Source organism: Petaurus breviceps, unplaced genomic scaffold, assembly GCF_028583685.1.
Source record: "Petaurus breviceps papuanus isolate PSGF00001 unplaced genomic scaffold, PetGlider_PUasm1.0 90730, whole genome shotgun sequence".
NCBI lineage: Eukaryota > Metazoa > Chordata > Mammalia > Diprotodontia > Petauridae > Petaurus > Petaurus breviceps.
This window is the reverse complement of record NW_027187324.1, coordinates 13,885,090-13,903,372: the sequence shown is the minus strand read 5'-3', so window position 1 is coordinate 13,903,372 and position 18,283 is coordinate 13,885,090. Positions and strand designations below refer to the sequence as shown.

At 35.4% G+C, this 18,283-nt stretch overlaps 1 protein-coding gene across 2 annotated transcripts in view; it reads left to right on the top strand.

Annotated features, from left to right (window-relative positions):
* The window catches only part of MYCBP2 (MYC binding protein 2), a 301,197-nt gene that overhangs the window by 47,437 nt on the left and 235,477 nt on the right, over positions 1-18,283 (top strand). For both annotated transcript variants that reach the window (XM_069066842.1, XM_069066841.1), the window contains 3 exons: positions 220-293; positions 8,783-8,921; positions 13,764-13,840. In XM_069066842.1, coding sequence (XP_068922943.1) covers positions 220-293; positions 8,783-8,921; positions 13,764-13,840 — 290 coding nt within the window. The remainder of the gene's footprint in view (positions 1-219; positions 294-8,782; positions 8,922-13,763; positions 13,841-18,283) is intronic.

Below are 18,283 nucleotides of genomic sequence, written 5' to 3'. Positions count from 1 at the left end.
AGAAATATTTTTAAAACCACAAATATTTATAGGTAGAATTATTTACCGAATTAGTTTGTTTTAATTTTGTTGAATTCTTTATAATAAATTTCAGTCTCCTTTGAGTTAAAACCTATACTTATTCCTTGGAGAACTCCAATTGTGACATCATCAGAGGATTAAGGTCCCTTCTGGGCTGTGTCTTGGTGTTATAATTATTTTTTTCTTCCTTCTGTACAGATTGCCACACAGAAGGACAGAATATTTTATTCACTGATGGAGAATATATTAATCAGATTGCTGCTTCAAGAGATGTAAGTAATTTTGTATAATTAAATAGCATTTTTGCAAGCAAAAATGACTTGATGGTTAGCTTCAAGACAAAAATATGTGGTCTACACTTAAATTGGTAGGAAAAAACATTGTAGGAAAAAGATTAATGTCTCATATTTGGCTGCCCATGCCAGTTATTTTGGCCGTGTTCCAAAATTACCTATTATATCTTCATCCTTAGCAAGCTATCTCAAAAATGTGAGCCTTGGATTGTAAAGAGAATACAGAAGACTGAAAGTATTTAAATGAAAGAATGAAGATATAACATTATATTTAGAAGAACTCAGTACTTTACATCATTAGCTGAATCACTCATAATATAGTGCTGTCATATAGCTGTTTAGCAACAATATTAACTATTTAGATTCTATTCATTTTATTTTATTATTATTATTCTTATTTGCTTTTTGGAGGGCAATTGGGGTCAAGTGACTTGCCTAAGGTCACATGGCTAGTTTTTGTGTTAAGTGTCTGAGGCTGGATTTGAACTCAGGTCCTCCTGACTCCAGGGCCTCCTGACTCCAGGGCCGGTGCTCTATTTACTGCGCCATCTAGCCACCCCTGATTCTTTTCATTTAATTTTTTACATATGCAGGAAACTAAAAGATATGATTTGAAAGTTCTTTTTCTTTGTTAGAACTATTTGAAAAAAATTAATTTCTTTTTAAAATGTGTATTAAAAGTTTTGATGCAGCCCTCTCAGGCACAAAAAAAATTATTACTTCATAGGTAGTGTAGCATAATAGATTGAGAACTGAGGAGTCAGGTTTCGAGTCCTGCTTTTAATATATACTGACTGTGTGAACCTGGGCAAGTCACATAGCTCTTTATTGACTCCAGTAATATCTCTTAAGACTATAAGTTACTAAGGAGGTACCATTTTGCATTGGTAGAGGGAGTACTTCATTAGGAATTCTTTTTTTTTTTTTAAAGCAATTGGGGTTAAGGTTACACAGCCAGTTATTTTGTGTGGGTGCCATGTATCTGAGGCCGGAACCGATCCTGGGTCTCCCAACACCGGGGCCGGAGCTCTTACTCACTGTGCCACCTGGCTGCCCCATTAGAAATTCTTTATACTGATTAAATCATAGGTCCGGTTTTTTAAAGTTTAAGGTTAATTGTATTTTTCAGTCCCATATCTGACCAAGTTTGATTTTTCAGAAAATTATATAATGAAATTTCTTATTGTATTTTTTGTTTTCATTATAGAATAAATTTGGTGAGATATTGGTATTTCTTGGACTCCATGCAAGAGGGTTAATTATTAAAGTACTAAAAGATAAAACATTCTTACAGTTTGGTTTGTAATATAGACACTAAGAAATGTATTATGATGAGGTTCTGGTGTATTTCCTATTATGTGGGAGAAGAATGAATGAAAGAAATGGCCTAGACTTTCTCTTCTCTTTCTGTACTGTTCCACTAGATGTTATTATCAACTCCTATGGTTTCAGTTATCATCACTCTGCAAAATGACTCTCAAATCTTATTGTCCAGCCCTAAACTCTCCTGACCTCTGGTCTCTTATCTCTGACTGATATCTTGAATAGAGGTCCCATAAGCATCTTAAACTCATGTTCAAATGACATTGACATGTTCAAATCTGTACTCATTATCTCTCTCCCCTACCCTTCCTAACTTCTCTATTGATGTTGAGAGTACCTTATCCTCCCATTCACCCGGGCTTGAAACCTAGAGGTCATCCTCTTTCTCTCTGATCTCCTGTCCAATTGGTTTTCAAGTTCCATCATTTCTGTCTTCACAGGTTCTCCTCTATATCCTCTTCTCTCCTCTGACACTGCCACCATTTTTTCTGGGTCTCTGTTAGCTGTGGTGGTAAAAGAGCAAGGGGCTGGGGCACCAACAGAAGCAGTCACCAGGTGGCATTCCTGGGAGGATGGTTGTGTAACTGGACAGGAAGTAGTGTTGGTTGTCTGGAGGGCATTGGCATTCTTTGGGCTCTTGGGCTTGTCTTCACATCAGTGGCAATTAATCAATGGCTGGCAATTGGTTGTGATGTGGGAAATGACTCTTCTTTTCCATAGTGATTGCTCCCATCATTGCTGTTATGGGGCCTGAACTGGAAGTAGGACTGGTGGTCTAGGGGTAGTATTTTTTTTTCCAAAGCTTTTAGCTATCTTCATTAGGATTGGTAGGTAGAAGTTGTGGTTTGACTCACTGGACACTTGACACAAGCTGCTTCCTGTCTCTTCCTCTAAGGTTACAATGGGTAATGGCTACTATTGATCAAGAATATATAGCTGTGGTAGTTTACTAGAGGGCCTTGCTTATGGTAATATATGTTATTATTATTTCTACCTTTACATTTGGATCATGGGATTATGGATTTAGAACTGAGAGGGACATCACATCATGTAGTCCAGGCACCCCTCAATTTACAGAAGAGGAAACTGAGGCCCAGTGAGATTAAGTGATTTGCCAAAGGCTAGGTAGAGAGATAGTAACAAAGCCAGAACTTTAAACCAAGTCCTCTGACATAAAATCTAATATAATTTCTACTCCATGGAGCTAGCTCCATCCTACCCTGTAGATTTAGTCTTCATAAGGTGTTAAATCCCTTTCAAAAAATGTCACCAGTGGGCTGTGTTGTTCAAGTTTCATGATCTGGTTAGTAGGTATATCCTTTGAAATTTAAATGAAGCTCTCTATATACTGCTTAATTTGAAGAAGAAAATTTAAGTATCATCATTTTTGTAAAGCCTGTGATTGTAACTGATTAATCCTTATGAGGAGACACACCTACAATTTGATATATTTCTTATTAATCTTTAGACATTACTTAATATCAACTTGATTCATAATTAGCCCCAATTAGAGTGTTTATTTGTAACTTACCCTGCTATCTCATCTTGTAGTTTATTCTTTCCAGTGTGTGTACATGGTTTTAGACTGATTAGAGTCAGTAGACCTTTATAACACTTCTTCCTCAGCTACAAGTTATGGGATATTTTAATTTAGGGAATCATTCCTATAACTACCCTTTTTGAAACTAATCAAAGATGATGTTTGTTTTTGTTTTTTTTTTTCTGAAAGAGTTCCTGTGTTTTAAGCTTCTGCTTCCTTTCTTATTTGTAGCAGAAGACAAATAATAATAACTCACATTTATTTAACTCTTTACAGTTTATATGGTTCTTTCCTTGTAATATCCTGTGAAGGGGCGGCTAGGTGGTGCAGTGAATAGAGCACTGGCCCTGGAGTCAGGAGGACATGAATTCAAATGTGACTTCAAACACTTAACACAAAAACTAGCCGTGTGACCTTGGGCAAGTCACTTAATCCCAATTGCCCTCCAAAAAGCAAATAAATAAATAAATATATAAATAAATAAAGTAATATCCTGTGAGATAGGTACAGTCCTTACAGATACTATTAGTCTAAATTTCAGTTCCCAGTTCAGTGATCCCACCACTATACAGTGCTGCATGTAGAAAAGGAACAAGAAAAGAGAAGCATACAGAGCAGTTGCTTATTTTTGAAAATACATTTCCTGACACTCTCATTGGATAACTTTCCCTCCAATCAAAAGGAGATTACTTTCTGTTTAACCCTTTCTATCCCACCCAGTGAATATTTCTTATGTGTCTGCTGAGTGTGAGTCATGTTGGATGCTAGGAATTCAGAGATTAGAATTAGGGCAACTAGATGTTGCCTCCTAGGAGAATACTACATTGAGAGGGGCCTGGACACTGAGAATATGGCAACAACAAAGAGAAGATTCAGACAAAATGTTGTAAAAGAAAAGAAATGTCAAAATGTTAGGAAAAGCTTCATGAAGAAGGTGGCATTTGTGCTTTGAAGGAAAAGGATTTCAGGTAAAGAGGGTGGGGAAGGGAAAAAATATGAATGGTGTTTGACTTGTTTACCTAGACTGAAAAACATGTCATTTAAAAACAAAACAAAAACATTTAAATATGGTTTCTGACTTAATTTATACTATTTTGACAATGAAGTTTTCACTTTGGGGCACAGCTTGGACAAGTAAAACTTATCCTAAAGATCCTTGAAGTGCATTACTTTTTATTGTCAATTTGGTTTTTTTTTTTTAAGCAATTGGGGTTAAAAGTAACTTGCTCAAGGTTACATGGCCAGTTATTTTTTGTGTGGGTGCCAAGTATCTGAGGCCGGAACCAATCTCAGGTCTCCCAAGCGCTGGGATCGGCACTCTTACTCGCTGCACCACCTGGCCGCCCCTGTCAATTCGTTTTAACTGAAAAAAATTAAACACCTTCGAGTTGTAGAGTATCTTTACCAAAATGCCATTTCTTCATTTGTATCTCATATTCTTCTGTGGTCTTCCCCTCAGAAAACCAAGTGTGGTCTCCAACCAAATTAAAATGTGATGGGGAAATATTTAACAAAATGAATAAAATATAGATCACATTACATTATAAAACTCAGTCAATATGTGGCCTGCAGAAATTTTTATGTTTGGATTAGTGGCCTCCATTTCTATTTGAGTTTGACATCAGTGGTCTAAACCATTCCAAACATAAGGAAAGAAACTGAATGAATGAAATAAAAATGATAAATTGTTGTTGTTAAGTTGCTTTTGGCCATGTCTAACTCTTTGTAACCCCATATGGGGTTTTCTTGGTAAAAATACTGTGGTTTTCCATGTCTTCTCCAGCTCATTTTACAGATGAGAAAACTGAAGCAAACAGGTTTCAGTGACTTGTCCAGGGTCACACAGATAGGAGGTGGCTGAGAACTCGATTTTTGTCTTCTTTAATTAAGCAGTAATAATGTGCTTTATAATATTAACAAATATGTTGAGCTCAGACCTAGAGTATTTCTTGATTAAGCATTTTTAAATTTTAGGTCATTAGTATTTGAACACCTATAAGATAGGCTAATATTGTTCTTTTCATGCTTTTAAATACGCTGCAATTTTTTAAAAGTCTAGCCTTTTTTTTGTCCATATAAATGTGAAGTATTAAATTCACTTGTTTTTAAAATTAAGAATAGACAAAAGCAATTAGATTCAAGAAATATAAAGTGGAATAATGAAAATAATATTGAATGTGGAGTAAAAACTACCTGGACTGAGGCTCTCCCACTTGTATCTGTGTGAGTGTGGATAGGTGATTACCCAGGGACTTATTATACTGACTTATAAAATGAGGGCATTAGACTAAATTATATCTAAGTTCCCTGTTACCTCTGAATTTATGATATTTTATGCTTTCATTTTAAGGCCAACTAAAGGATAAAGAAAAATAACAAAGAGAGAAAGTAAGTTAGGTTTATGGACTTTAAAGCTAGAAGAGACTTCTGTTTTACAGTTGAGGAAATAAGTACAAATCCAGGATGTAGCACCTGTGGGATTCAAATCCAGGTTTCTTTTACTCCAAATCTAACGCTTTTAATATTATAGTAAGGAGGAAAATACATGAAGAGAACACATAGTAAGGAAGAGAACATGAGAGCAAGAGAATAAATGTAGGAGAAAGAGTGAGGGAAGAAAGGGGGAAAATCATATAAGAAAACCTCAGGGTCACAAAAGAAATAGAGGGATAGTGGCAGCAACATTTATTGCCCAATCAACTACAATCCTTCCAGTAAAATGGGACCCTGTTAGATGCTACCATCTACCCTATTACTTCCTTTTGCCCATTGGAACTTAATGTCTGTGACCCTATACTCTTTGAATCTCTGACCTTTGCAATTGTAACTGATGCTGTACCTAGATAACCATCAGGTCTTAACTATTCTTTTGTTTTTATTTTTGAAAAAATTTTTGAACTAATATAAAAAAATATATGTATCTCCCTCCTCTCACTTCCCTCTCACTTCTTATTGAACAAATTTTTAAAATAGACTTGGTGGAGAGGGAGAAGCATTTATATATCATCTACTACATAGCACTATTCTAAGCACTTTATAAATATCTCATTTTTTGCTAACAGCAACCCTATAAAGTAGGTATTGTTATTATCTGCATTTTATATTTGAGGAAACTAAAGCATATAGAGGTTAAGTGAATTGCCCAGGGCCAACATTAAACATTTGAGGTCATAATTGAACTGAAATCTTTTGAATCCAGACTCTATGCACTGCACCACCCAAAAACCAAATCCCTCAGGATATGTCAGTGCACTCTGGCAAAACTAATTCCCATATTAACCATATTGGACGATGTCTGTATATTTCAAGTCTATCACTCTCTGTGAGGAGGTTAGCAGAGTGGATCATCTTTATTCTTTTGGACTTGTGGCTTAGCACTGCACTGATAAGAGTTTTAAAGTCTTTCAAAGTTGATTTTCTCTGTAATGTTATCAATGTAATAAATTGTTCTAATTCTGCTAACTTCATTTGCATTAGGTCATAAAAGTCTTCCTACTTTCCTCCAAAATTGTTCATTGCATCATTGTCATAATAATCTTCTATTACATTGTATACCACAATTTGTATTCCCCCATAGGGCACCCCCTTAGTTTCCAATTTTAGCTAACAGAAAAAGAGCTACTATAACAATATTTGTACATATGCTTTTTGAGGCTTAGGCTTAATAGGCCTAGTATTGGTACAGCTATGTTAAAGGGTATGCACAGTTTGGTTATGTTCAGGTTATAAGAGTTCCAAATTGCTTCCCAGAATGGTGGGACCAATTCCTAGTTTTAACAGTAGTATACTAGTGCACCAGTTTTGTCATAGATCATCCCACATTTGTCATCTTTTTCTTTTGTAATTTTTGCTAGTTTAATAGGTGTGAAGTAGCATCAAAAAGTTAATTTGCATTTCTCTAATTATTAGTGATTCAGAGAATTTCTTGAATTAATAATTTGGAATGTTTTCATGATTGTTAATAGCTTGGATTTCTTCCTTTGAGGACTGACTTTCCATAAAGATTAAAGAATACTCTTAGTCTTAGACATATGTTTATTTGGTCTTATAAATTTGAACCTATTCCTTATCTGTCTTGGAAATGAGACTGTTATCAGAGAAACTTGTTACAAAGATTCTTTCCTATTCCTCTTCTAATGTTTATTACATTAGATTTGTGCAAAACTTGATTAATTTTATATGATAAAAATTGTCCACTTTTTTGTGATTCTCTCTGTTTATTATCTATTTCCCTATACATAAATCTGATAGAAATTTATTTCTTGTTCTTCTCATTTGTGTATGATATGACTTTATATCTGTCATTTGGAGCTTATAATGATAGGTGACATGAGGCATTAGTCTAAATCTGATTTCTGCCAAACTGATGTCCAACTTAACTAGGAGTTATCATCAAATAGTGAGTCCTTCCACCAGTAACTGGGGTTAAATACTATCCTGCTGTGCTTTTTAAAAAAAAATTCCCCCGTGTTATGTACCTAATCTATTCCACTGAATGGCATATATTTTTTAACCAGTTCCAAAGCATTTAATGATTACCTCTTATTTCCTTACCACTTTTCTTCATTATTACCTTCACAGTTCTTGACCTTTGTTCTTCTATATGACTTTCATTATTATTTTTTTTAGCTCTATAAGATATTCTTTTGGAAGTTCAGTTCAGTATTCCATGAGGCTTTTCCTTATGCCCTGTCTTACTTTTCTCTTGGTGTCCTCTGTTCCTGGTACAGTGCATGGCACATAGTAAATGAATGATAAGTGCTTATTCTTCTCTTCATTCTTTCATTCCTACTGTCACAACTGTTCACCAGGAATTTACAAACTGTGGTCTGATTATTACCTCTAAGAATATGTATCAGTCTATTTGGGACTTTAGCATTGAAATTATTTTTAAGAGAGATATAAAATCATATCCATATATCTTCATTTTACAGGAATAAGGATAGCAAATATTTAATTTTGTATACTTTTAAGATTCTTTGCAACCCCAGTCCCTAGCACAGTACTTGGCATATAGTAAATGATTAATAAATGCTCATTCATTCATTCATCTTTACTTCCTAAATGGGTCATTAAGAATTTACAAGGTGTTATCTGCTTATTGCCCCAAAAGGTATGTGTCAAGCCTATTTCGGCCTGTGTCTTTAACATTGAAATTATTCTTAAGAGAAGTGTAAAATCATATCCATATATCTTCATCTTACAGGGGTAAGGACAATCAACAAATATTTGATTTTGTATACTTTCTAAAGGGAATGGTGATTCTAAGCTGAAAACTAAATCTGGTTCGAGAGCCTAAAGTACTCTCTCCCTCATAGTGTGGAACTTACAAAACAATTTTAATTTGAACCTTTTCCAAGTGAGTTAATTATTAGAAATACCAAGAGAAGTTTAAGAGAAACCTATTCAAATTTGCTTTCACCTTTAAAATGTGGTCATGCAGCATTTACTCTAAGGCAAGCTTTTTGTTGAGATTCCAGTGTGATTGATAGTTTTCCCATTTATAAATTCTGTTTGAGTTGTTAGACCAGATAGACATTTTATCCAGATGAATTTATGACTAATTATGCAGTATTTAATACTTTGAATACTCTGTTTTGTTTAGGATGGCTTCGTCGTTAGAATATTTGCAACAAGCACTGAACCTGTACTTCAGCAAGAGTTGCAGCTCAAACTTGCCAGGAAATGTTTACATGCCTGTGGCATCTCCTTATTTGATCTGGAGAAAGACTTGCACATTATAAGTAAGATTGCACAATGAAGATCACTCTGCCAGCTACTTTGATTCTCAATATACCTTCTCTTTTAAAACATTTTAAGATATTCACAGCCCAGCAGTTTGATATTTGGGGATGATTCTGTAGCCATAAGTGAAATCTAGGGTTTATATGTGCCTGAGAGTACGGCATAAGGGTTTTCATATGTAAAACCTGCGTGAGTTCTGTAATCACAGAGACTAAAATTTGGAAGTGCCTAGTTGGCAACCAGCCCTACTTATATCAGAACAAAAGTACCATCTATATTTTGTCCCATAAGAATTAATAATATAATTGTAATAGCTAACTTTTTATATCTCTTACTGTGTGCTAAGCACTTTACAATTATCATCTGATTTGATCCTCACAATGAGCCTGGGAGGGAGGAGCTCTTATTATCTCCATTTTACAGATGAGGAAACTGAGGCAAACAGAAGTTAAGTTACTTGTCCAGGGTCACATAGCTAGTTAGTGTCTGAAGCTGGATTTGAACTCAGGTATTGTTGATTCCAGATCTGGTACTCTTAATCTGCTGTGCCACCTTGCCATTCCATATTTATGATATGACTTCTTCTCATATGTGTTCCTCTGTCCTTTGATTGAATATCTCTAGTTAGCAGAACTCAGTACTTCCCAAGGCCTCCCGTTCTGCTTTTGAATCAGTTAAATTTTTAGGATGTTTTTCCTGGCATTGAGCCTTAAGATATTCTTCTTTTGCACATTCAGCACATTGCTCCTAATTCTTCTCTCTGGAAACAAACTGAACAAGTTTAATTTTTTTTTCCCATGTGACAACCCTTCATATATTTGAAGACAGGTGTTATATTTCACTAAATCTTTTCTCTCTTCCAAGTGAAACATCCCAAGTTTCTTCAGACATTACTTATATGGCATGAACCTTTCACCATCCTACTTGCCCCTCTTGTGAATGTTTTCCAGTCTATCAATGTCCCTCCTAAAATTTGGCATGTGGAACTGGATACATTCCTCCAGATGTGGTCTGAACAGGATGTCATATAGCAGGACTAGCATTTTCCAAACTTTGGATGCTAAGCCCTTGTCTTAAGATTAAATATATTAGATACTTTGCCTGCCAGATCATACTTTGGACAGATAGAGAGTTTTTGTGTCACTGCCCATTTGTTCATCTGCATAGATCTTTTTCAGACTAACAACTGCCTGACCATTCCTCATACCCCCGTCTTGTACTAGCAAAGTTGATATTTTTTTTTTACAGAATTGAAAGAATTTGCATTTATCTTTATTAAATTTCATCAGATCCTGATATTATAATTCAGCATTTTAACTAAAATCAGCTGTTAACTATAGTTTTGTGTAATCCACAAATTTGACCAGCATTTCATTCATATCTAAGACATTGATAATAAAATTGAGCATCATTATTGGATTCATATACCCTTGGAACACTCCACTATACTTTCTTCCAAGTTGACATAGAAAAATGACTACTCTTTTGTGTTTTTCCATGTAGCCAATCCATAGTCCATTTAACTATAATACTTTTTAGCCAGTATGTTAGCTTTTTTTTAAAAAATTTGTCAGCTTCTTGTCCACAAGAATGACATAGGAGTTTGGTTTTTTTTTTTTAATTCTTTACTAAAATCTAGGTAAACTATATCTAATGCATTCCTCTCATCTACCTCTAGTAACCTTTCAGAAAGAAAAGGACATGTAATATGTCCTGGTACAGTCTATTCTTGATCAGTCTGTCAACTAGCACTTATTAAAACTTTGTTTTTAATTGTCTCTGACTCTTTGTGATCCCAGTTGTGGTTTCCTTAGCAAAGATATTGGAGTGGTTTGCCATTTCCTCCTCCAGCTCATTTTTACAGATAGGGAAACTGAGACAAATGGGGTTAAGTGGCTTGCCCAGGGTCACACAGTAAATGTCTGAATCCAGATTTGAATTCAGATCTCCCTGACTCCAGGCCTGGTGCTCTGTCCACTGTGCCACTTAGCTACCCAGCTGTATGTCAAGAACTATGCAAGGTGTTGGCAATACAAAGACAAAAGTGAAAGTTCATAGTGAACTTTCCTACTAGCACTTAGTCATTACCACTTCCTTTTCTAAATGTTCACCAACTCTCCCTTTAACAATATATCCCAGAAAATTGTCAGGAACTGAAGTCAAGCTTACTGACTTGTATAAGGCAGGAACCATTCTTTTCCCTTTTTGAAAATTGGACCCACATTTTCCCCTCTCCAGTCCTGCAACTCTAGGGTTCAACAGTCTGTCTGCCAGTTCTTTCAGTATGCTGTCTAAGATATGGCTCATCTGAGACTGATGACTAAAACTTATCAAGGACACCTAAGTATTCTTACTATATTCCTACTTATCGTGCATCCTAGATCCTAATTTTGTTCTTTCCACTCCAAAGATCTTTTGCTTTAGTAGCGAAAATAAGAAAAATAAGAGTTGAACAGTTCTGTTTATTCTTCTTTGTTCGTCATTACTGCATCCATCCAGAAGGCAAGCTATTCTTTCTTTGGGTCTCTTCTTTTTTCCCCAGTGTGGCTTCTTTTTTAACAATCATTTTTATTACCTTTCCTTGTCAGCTTTAATTCATTCTGAGTTTTACCTGCCTTGAATTATTTTAAAAGGGTTGTGCTGTCTGTGCATTTGTATTCATTTTTTATTTGCCATTGTTTCTATTTTTTGTACATTGAAAAAAAACAGTTTGGTGACTTCTCTGTCCATTAAAATTGTTCTCTTCTACCCAACTCAATCTGCCATCATTGAATATTCTTTTTTTTTTTTTTTTGCCTATTTGGAGGGTAATTGGGGTTAAGTAACTCGCCCAAGGTTGCATAGTTTTTGTGTGTATGTGTTCAGTGTCTGAGGCCAGAACTGAACTCTGGTCCTTCTGATTCCAGGGCCTGCACACTTTACTCACTGCACCACCTAGCAGCCCCATCATTGAATATTCTTTGAGTCTTTAGAATTTAACTATTGAGAACTTCCTATTTTTCTTGATTTTCTTTTGTTTTTTAACATCTCTCTTATTCTGCTTGTCCTTTTGGTAAACTACCTTGATGTTTTTTAGAATTTACCCTTTCTTTAATTCCAAGGTACATGTTAAACTGTGCCTGAGTTTTCCCTTTTCTAATGCAAATTATTACCCTTTAAGAAGGGTGGAGGAAATGTTTCTATACAAGGCAATCAGTTCTTCCTTTTTGGTGATTATCCAGAATAGAAATTCCCTTAATTGCTTCCTCTTAGCTTTTAAAGGATGTATTTATCATTAAGGCAAGTCTAGGAGTTGCATTATTAATTGTTCTTTTTTTGTCTGGAAAAGTGCTTTAGCAGATATTGGTTGGAGTGAAGAGTATCATTATCATAGCTTTCCTCTGTGCCAGGCTGTGATTCCTTTCCCTAATTTCTCAGCTTTTTCCCGTAGGTAACTGTTTAGGTAGATGTTCTAATGGCAATTTCGAAGTAATCTCTCTCTTGTTATTTTTCCAAAATCTTTCCATTGTACTTATTGTTTCTGGTTCCCGAATTTCCTTACTTTGAGATTCTTTTCTTATCATTAAACACTGCTCAACCCTCACTCTTACCTAATCCTGTTCCTTTTGAACAAGTGTGTGCTTCTAGAGCTGTATTCACCAAATTTCAATGATGACTAGTAGGTCAAATTTGTCTCTCTCCATTAGTCTCTCTGTTTCATTTTATTTGTTATTTATATTCAGATTTACTCGAAGACATTTGAAGTCATGAGTTTTATTGAGATTTTGTCTTGTGTGTTTCTGAGCATTGCTGCCAGTGGCATAATAGAATTACTGTTTTTATTGGGACTAGTACAAAATTTAAATTCTATCACAAAAGAAAGCTTACTTAAGTTGGAAGCGTAGCAGAATTTACAAAAGAAAACATTACTAGAATCAATTATGGAGTGAAAATATAGGGACCACTATGGATATCTTTAAAGAGAGTTTGATTTGGAGGCAAAGTCATAGGAACTAGATAATGTCCAGAAGGATTTCCTTACTTGAATTGGTTTTTGAGATTTTCACAGCCACAGGATTTTATAAAACAATTTACCTTACTCATTTAACTTCAGGGCTCAATCTCTGAATTTAGTACCTGTGCATTATCAGTAAGATGAAATAGTATTCACTGCCTTTTCCTCACAAAAAGATTTCTGAAGCAAAATGTGTTCTGTATGCTGAGAATTTGGGTTTGCCTGCCTGTCTTGGCTGTCAGGGCCCCCAGCTTGTGACTTGAGATGCAATGCAAGCCATACCCTTTTGAATTAATGTTTTGGTTTTTTTTTTAGCTTTGATAAAACTTGTAATCATTGATTTGCTTTGTATACTTTAGTTATGTAGATTAAAAAAACTCTTTATTCATAGGAAAATTTTTCAAATAAAGATCCATTTGAAAATTTCTATTTTTATGTAATTTCTTCAGGGGTGGGTATAAAATAGTGATTATTGCAGCCTCAAGGCCACATGTGGCCCTCTACATCCTCAGTTGCAGCCCTTTGAATACAAACTTCACAGAACAAGTCCACTTAATAAAAGGATTTGTTCTCTAAAACTTGGACTCAGTCAAAAGGTTACACCCAAGGACCTTGAAGACCACATGTGGCCTCAAAGCTGCAGGTTCTCCACCCCTAAGTCTTAGCTAAAGTATAAGTATTATATATGCCAAAATGTTTTCCTTCTTATGAAAAATTTATCCTTTTTTTCCTGTTTATGACATACCATAAATATGATTTATTTGTTAGAAGCAAAGGAGCACTTGCAATCTTAAATTATTATATTAATTATTTGTACATATATTAACTTAAAATTTTTAATTTAAAGGTACAGGATTTGATGAGGAGTCAGCTGTACTGGGTGCAGGACGTGAATTTGCACTTATGAAAACTGCTAGTGGAAAGGTATATTATTTATTTGGAAATCAACAAAGCAATGACATTTATTTAGCTGCTTTAAGGAATGAATGTATTCTATAACATTTGTTGATTACTGCACAATTTGAAGTAGTATACATAAGTTTTCAATCGTTGCTTTTCAGAATATTTCTTTGTGTTGATGTACATGGTTACTACTCATTAACATGAAGGATGGGTTATAAAGTAATGAATGGATATTTAATTTTACTTCTTTATTTTTTGTTTTAAAATGATTATTCATCACTTTAAAGCATATTGAGATATTCTGAAATGCAAAAGAATAAGAGTTTTGTAGTTGTACTTGTGAAAAAATGTGCCTATCACAAAATACTGGATTTATGAAACACAATAGAGCTTTGTTCCATTGGACTTGCTATAGACCATGTTCCAAAACAAGGTTAGGCTTTTGGGTCCTGTATATGATAATATATAATGGTTGTTACAATGCTACATGGCTCTATTAAGAAACATGATCATATGGTAAAGAGAAATAGGATCATGAGTCAGGAGACATGGGTTCTAGTTTTAACTTTATTTAAAAAAAAATCTTAGTTTTATTAGATAAATTACCTCTTTCTGTGCATTAATGTTTATAAAATAGTGACAGTAATGGACCAGTCTACTTCATGTCTTGTTCAGGAATATATAGCTAAGGCCTTAGATGTATGGGAAGGGTTAGGAGTAAATGTTCTCAAATTATAGTTCAGTCTGCAGTCATTCACAGAGAAGCAGCCACGATAGAGTAGAAAATTACTATTTTAGTAAAAAGAACAGTGAAGACTTGAATGTTCTGAGTTCTGGCTTTGCTGTTTGATAAGGAAGTAACATCTTAGCATCTGTTTTTTCATCTACAAAATGAGGATTATAATAATCATGTTGCCTACTCCACAGGGTTTAAAAGGAAAGCTCCTTGGAAATTGTAATTTCCCACCGAAATGTAAACCTTAAAAAATCTCTTAAGACTTATTTTTAATAGTTCACACCACCGTGGAAATAATTCTACAGATCTTCATATGAAGAAATATGTGTTTCTACATGTATGTTCATTTTTAAAATGTGCTAAAGATTTGCTGTGTGCAAAGGAAAAGAAACATGGGTTAGATAAGTTTCCTGCCCTTTTGGAGTTTGCCATCTTATAATAAATTAAATCTTTACTACTAAGCCCTTACAAATAAGTTATTTTACTAGTCTAAGGATACAAAGATGAAAAATTCAGTTCAGTAAGCATATATTAAGTAGATGTCACTGTCTTGGAATCCAGGGATACCTTCTGTTGGAAGAGGGTGTATACAGATAAGTAAATATTTACACAGATAAGATGGAGACAACAGTGACAATCTAGGTAGGGGCTATTACTGAGTTTGTAGCATGGAGATATGGCTTAGAGAAAGATACTGATTCAGAGTGATGAATGGCAGGTGAATTCTGGTTCTAAGGGATGAGTTTTACAAGGCTATGCAGATAGAAGATGGAATGCTGATACCTGGAAACATGTTAGTAGTCCAGTTTGACTGGGACATGGAGTGCATGGAAGAAAGTATATACCGTGTTTCCCCGATAATAAGACACTGTCTTATTAATTTTTTTGGACAGAAAAACACCAGAGGGCTTATTTTCAGGGGAGGGCTTATTTTAATGAACATTGACAGCAATTTTAATAAACAGGTAAATGTGAACAAAAAAATGTACCTTTATTCAATAAGCAAATCACTGGGGAAGAACAGGATGACGCGCTCACTGCTGCAGCTCTGATTGGATGCATCTCGGAGCGCGGCGTGCGTTTCGGGGGGGGGGGGGCGGTGCATACAGAGGGTACCGGAATGTAGCGTGTAGCGCAGGGGATCACCTTCACTACAGTAGCAATCTCAACAGGGCTTATTTTCGGGGGAGGGCTTATTTTAGAGGAATCTTACACAGTAAGGAGAGGGCTTATTTTCGGGATAGGTCTTATTGTCGGGGAAACACGGTAAAATAAATATAGAAGGGTGTGTGGGAGCCGAGGACTTTAAGTGTCACACTGAGGAGTTTGTAGTTTATCTGAGCAGTATCAGGAAGCACCTGGAGACTTTTTGCAGAGGAATATTAGTCCTATATATATTAAAGATTATTTTGGCAACTCTTATAAGTTGGAGAGGGGAATGACTAGAAATAAAGGTAGGGATGAAACTGATGACACTTCACCAGTACAGGTCACTACCTTTCTCTGTACATGAAAGTCTTGGAGAGTTTCCTAGAGCACTGAGAACCTGTGTCTTGCCTGGGGTCACAGAACTAGGACTTGAACCCAGGTAGCTTTTCTGACTCCAAAGCCTATTATCATATTACAGCTGTTTCAACATAGGCAAATCAATTATTAGTAGACATTTTGAGTACTCCATGTAAAACATGATGGCTTGAACTAGGATAATGGTCATAGGAGAGGATAGATTTAAGACATGTCAAAAAGGTAGAAATAACAAAACTTGGCAAATGATTGACTATATAGAGTCAGTGAGGAGAAATCAAAAGTGACTCTTAAGATGAAAACTTGGGTGACTAAAAAGTTGGACTTATGGTGTCCTCAACGGAAATTGATAAATTTGGAGAACAGGCATAGGGTAGAAGATAAAGAGCTCTCTTTTGGTTAGGTTGAGTTTGAAATGCTGTTGCAGCAAGCATGTGGAGATGATAGAATCATAGATTTTGAGTTGGAAAGGACTTTCTAGTTAAACCCCATCATTTTGCAGAGGGTGAAACTAAGGCCCAGATTAGGGAAGTGACTTGCTCAAAGTCATGCAGGTAATTTAACAGTTCCTCTGTGTCCAAACATAGGTTGTCTCAAAAGTTTTAGTGCAGTTTAAGCTATTAAGGCTTAAACTACAAAACACTATTTCTTTTGCACATTTCTGTAGCATTTCTAAGTATACAAAGTGTTTCTCTCACCATAGCTCTATGAGATAGTGAGTGCAAATATTATTGCCATTTTACAAACAAACTTGAAAGCCAGAATATATATGCCCAACACCACCTAACACCAAGAGAGACCTAGCAGCCATTCTGTGATAAAAGATTGAATTCAAGGAGAAAGGAGTAAGGCTGGATAAGATTTGAGACTTATATAGATTCATACAGATATAGATAGCAATCACATAGAGATTATAACTGAGCCTGTGGAGTAGATGAGATCACCAAGAGGGTATAAAGATAGAAAGGGACTTAGGATAGGGCCTTGTTCTTAAGACCTATGAGAAATAATAAGATAATTATGCTACAAATTATAAATTAAAATATGATTCAGTGCTTAAAAGTGGTCACATAGAGTAGAATTAGAGATTTGAAAAGACCTTACTTTCAGCTGGGGAGACCAGAATAGCTAGAAGAATTTTACCTAACCCTTAAAGGAAAAAAATGAAATATTTTGTCAGGTAGAGACTAGTTTTGGAAAGAAGTAATTCCAGTAGGAAAATACATGCAAATATAGTGTGAGTTGTCTGGAATATCAAGTGTGTACCAAGAAGAGTAGTGTGAAATGGGCCTAGAAAGGAAGGCTGGACTAGTGTTGAACTTTGAATGTTACATTAAGGATTGTGTATTTTTGTTCCATAAATAATCAATGAAAGTTTTTAAGTAAGAAAAGGATGTCATCAGATCTGCTTATTAGGAAAATAACTTAGCATGTGAAGGATGGTTTGGAAAAGAGAGAGAAGAGAGGCAGTGGTCCATTTGAAGAGGCTATTAAACTACTGTAAGTTGACAGTAATGAGAACCTAGACTAGTGTGGTGGTATAGGAGGGAAGGGTGTCAGGTGGTAGCAATAGTGAAAGGACTTGCCAGCTGCTAGGGTGGGGAAGCAAGGGCATGGGAGAGTTGGAGGCTAGGTGGCCGGGTAAATGGAGATAACAAACACAATAGCTAAGTTAGTTCAGAAGTGTAAGTTTAGAGGTGATATTGAATTTAAAGTATTAGCAGGATGCCCTGATGCAAATTTCTAGTAGGTAGTTGGGAATGAAGAACTGATGTTCAGTAAAAAGTTTGGGAATGGAATTAAAGATTTGGGAGCCCCCTGCATAGAAATGGTCTTTGAAACCATGGAAATATAAAAGCTGAAGGAGCTTGGGGATGGTACACCCACACTTATGGAGTGGGAAGGGGAAGAGGAACCATGAAGACATGATTCAGAATGGTCAGAGACCTTTTGCAGTTTATGGGAAAGTCCTTACATAATAATAGCTAGCATTTTCATATCACATTAAGGTTTGCAAAGAGCTTTACAAATATAATCTCATATCCTCACAATAACCCTGGGAGGTAGGTGCTATTATTTTTCCTATTTTACAGGTGGGCAAACTGATGTACAGAGAGTTTAAGTGAATTGTCCAAGTTCATACAATAATAATCTGAGGCCAAATATGAAATCAGGATTTCCTGATTCCAAGTCCTCCATTCTAT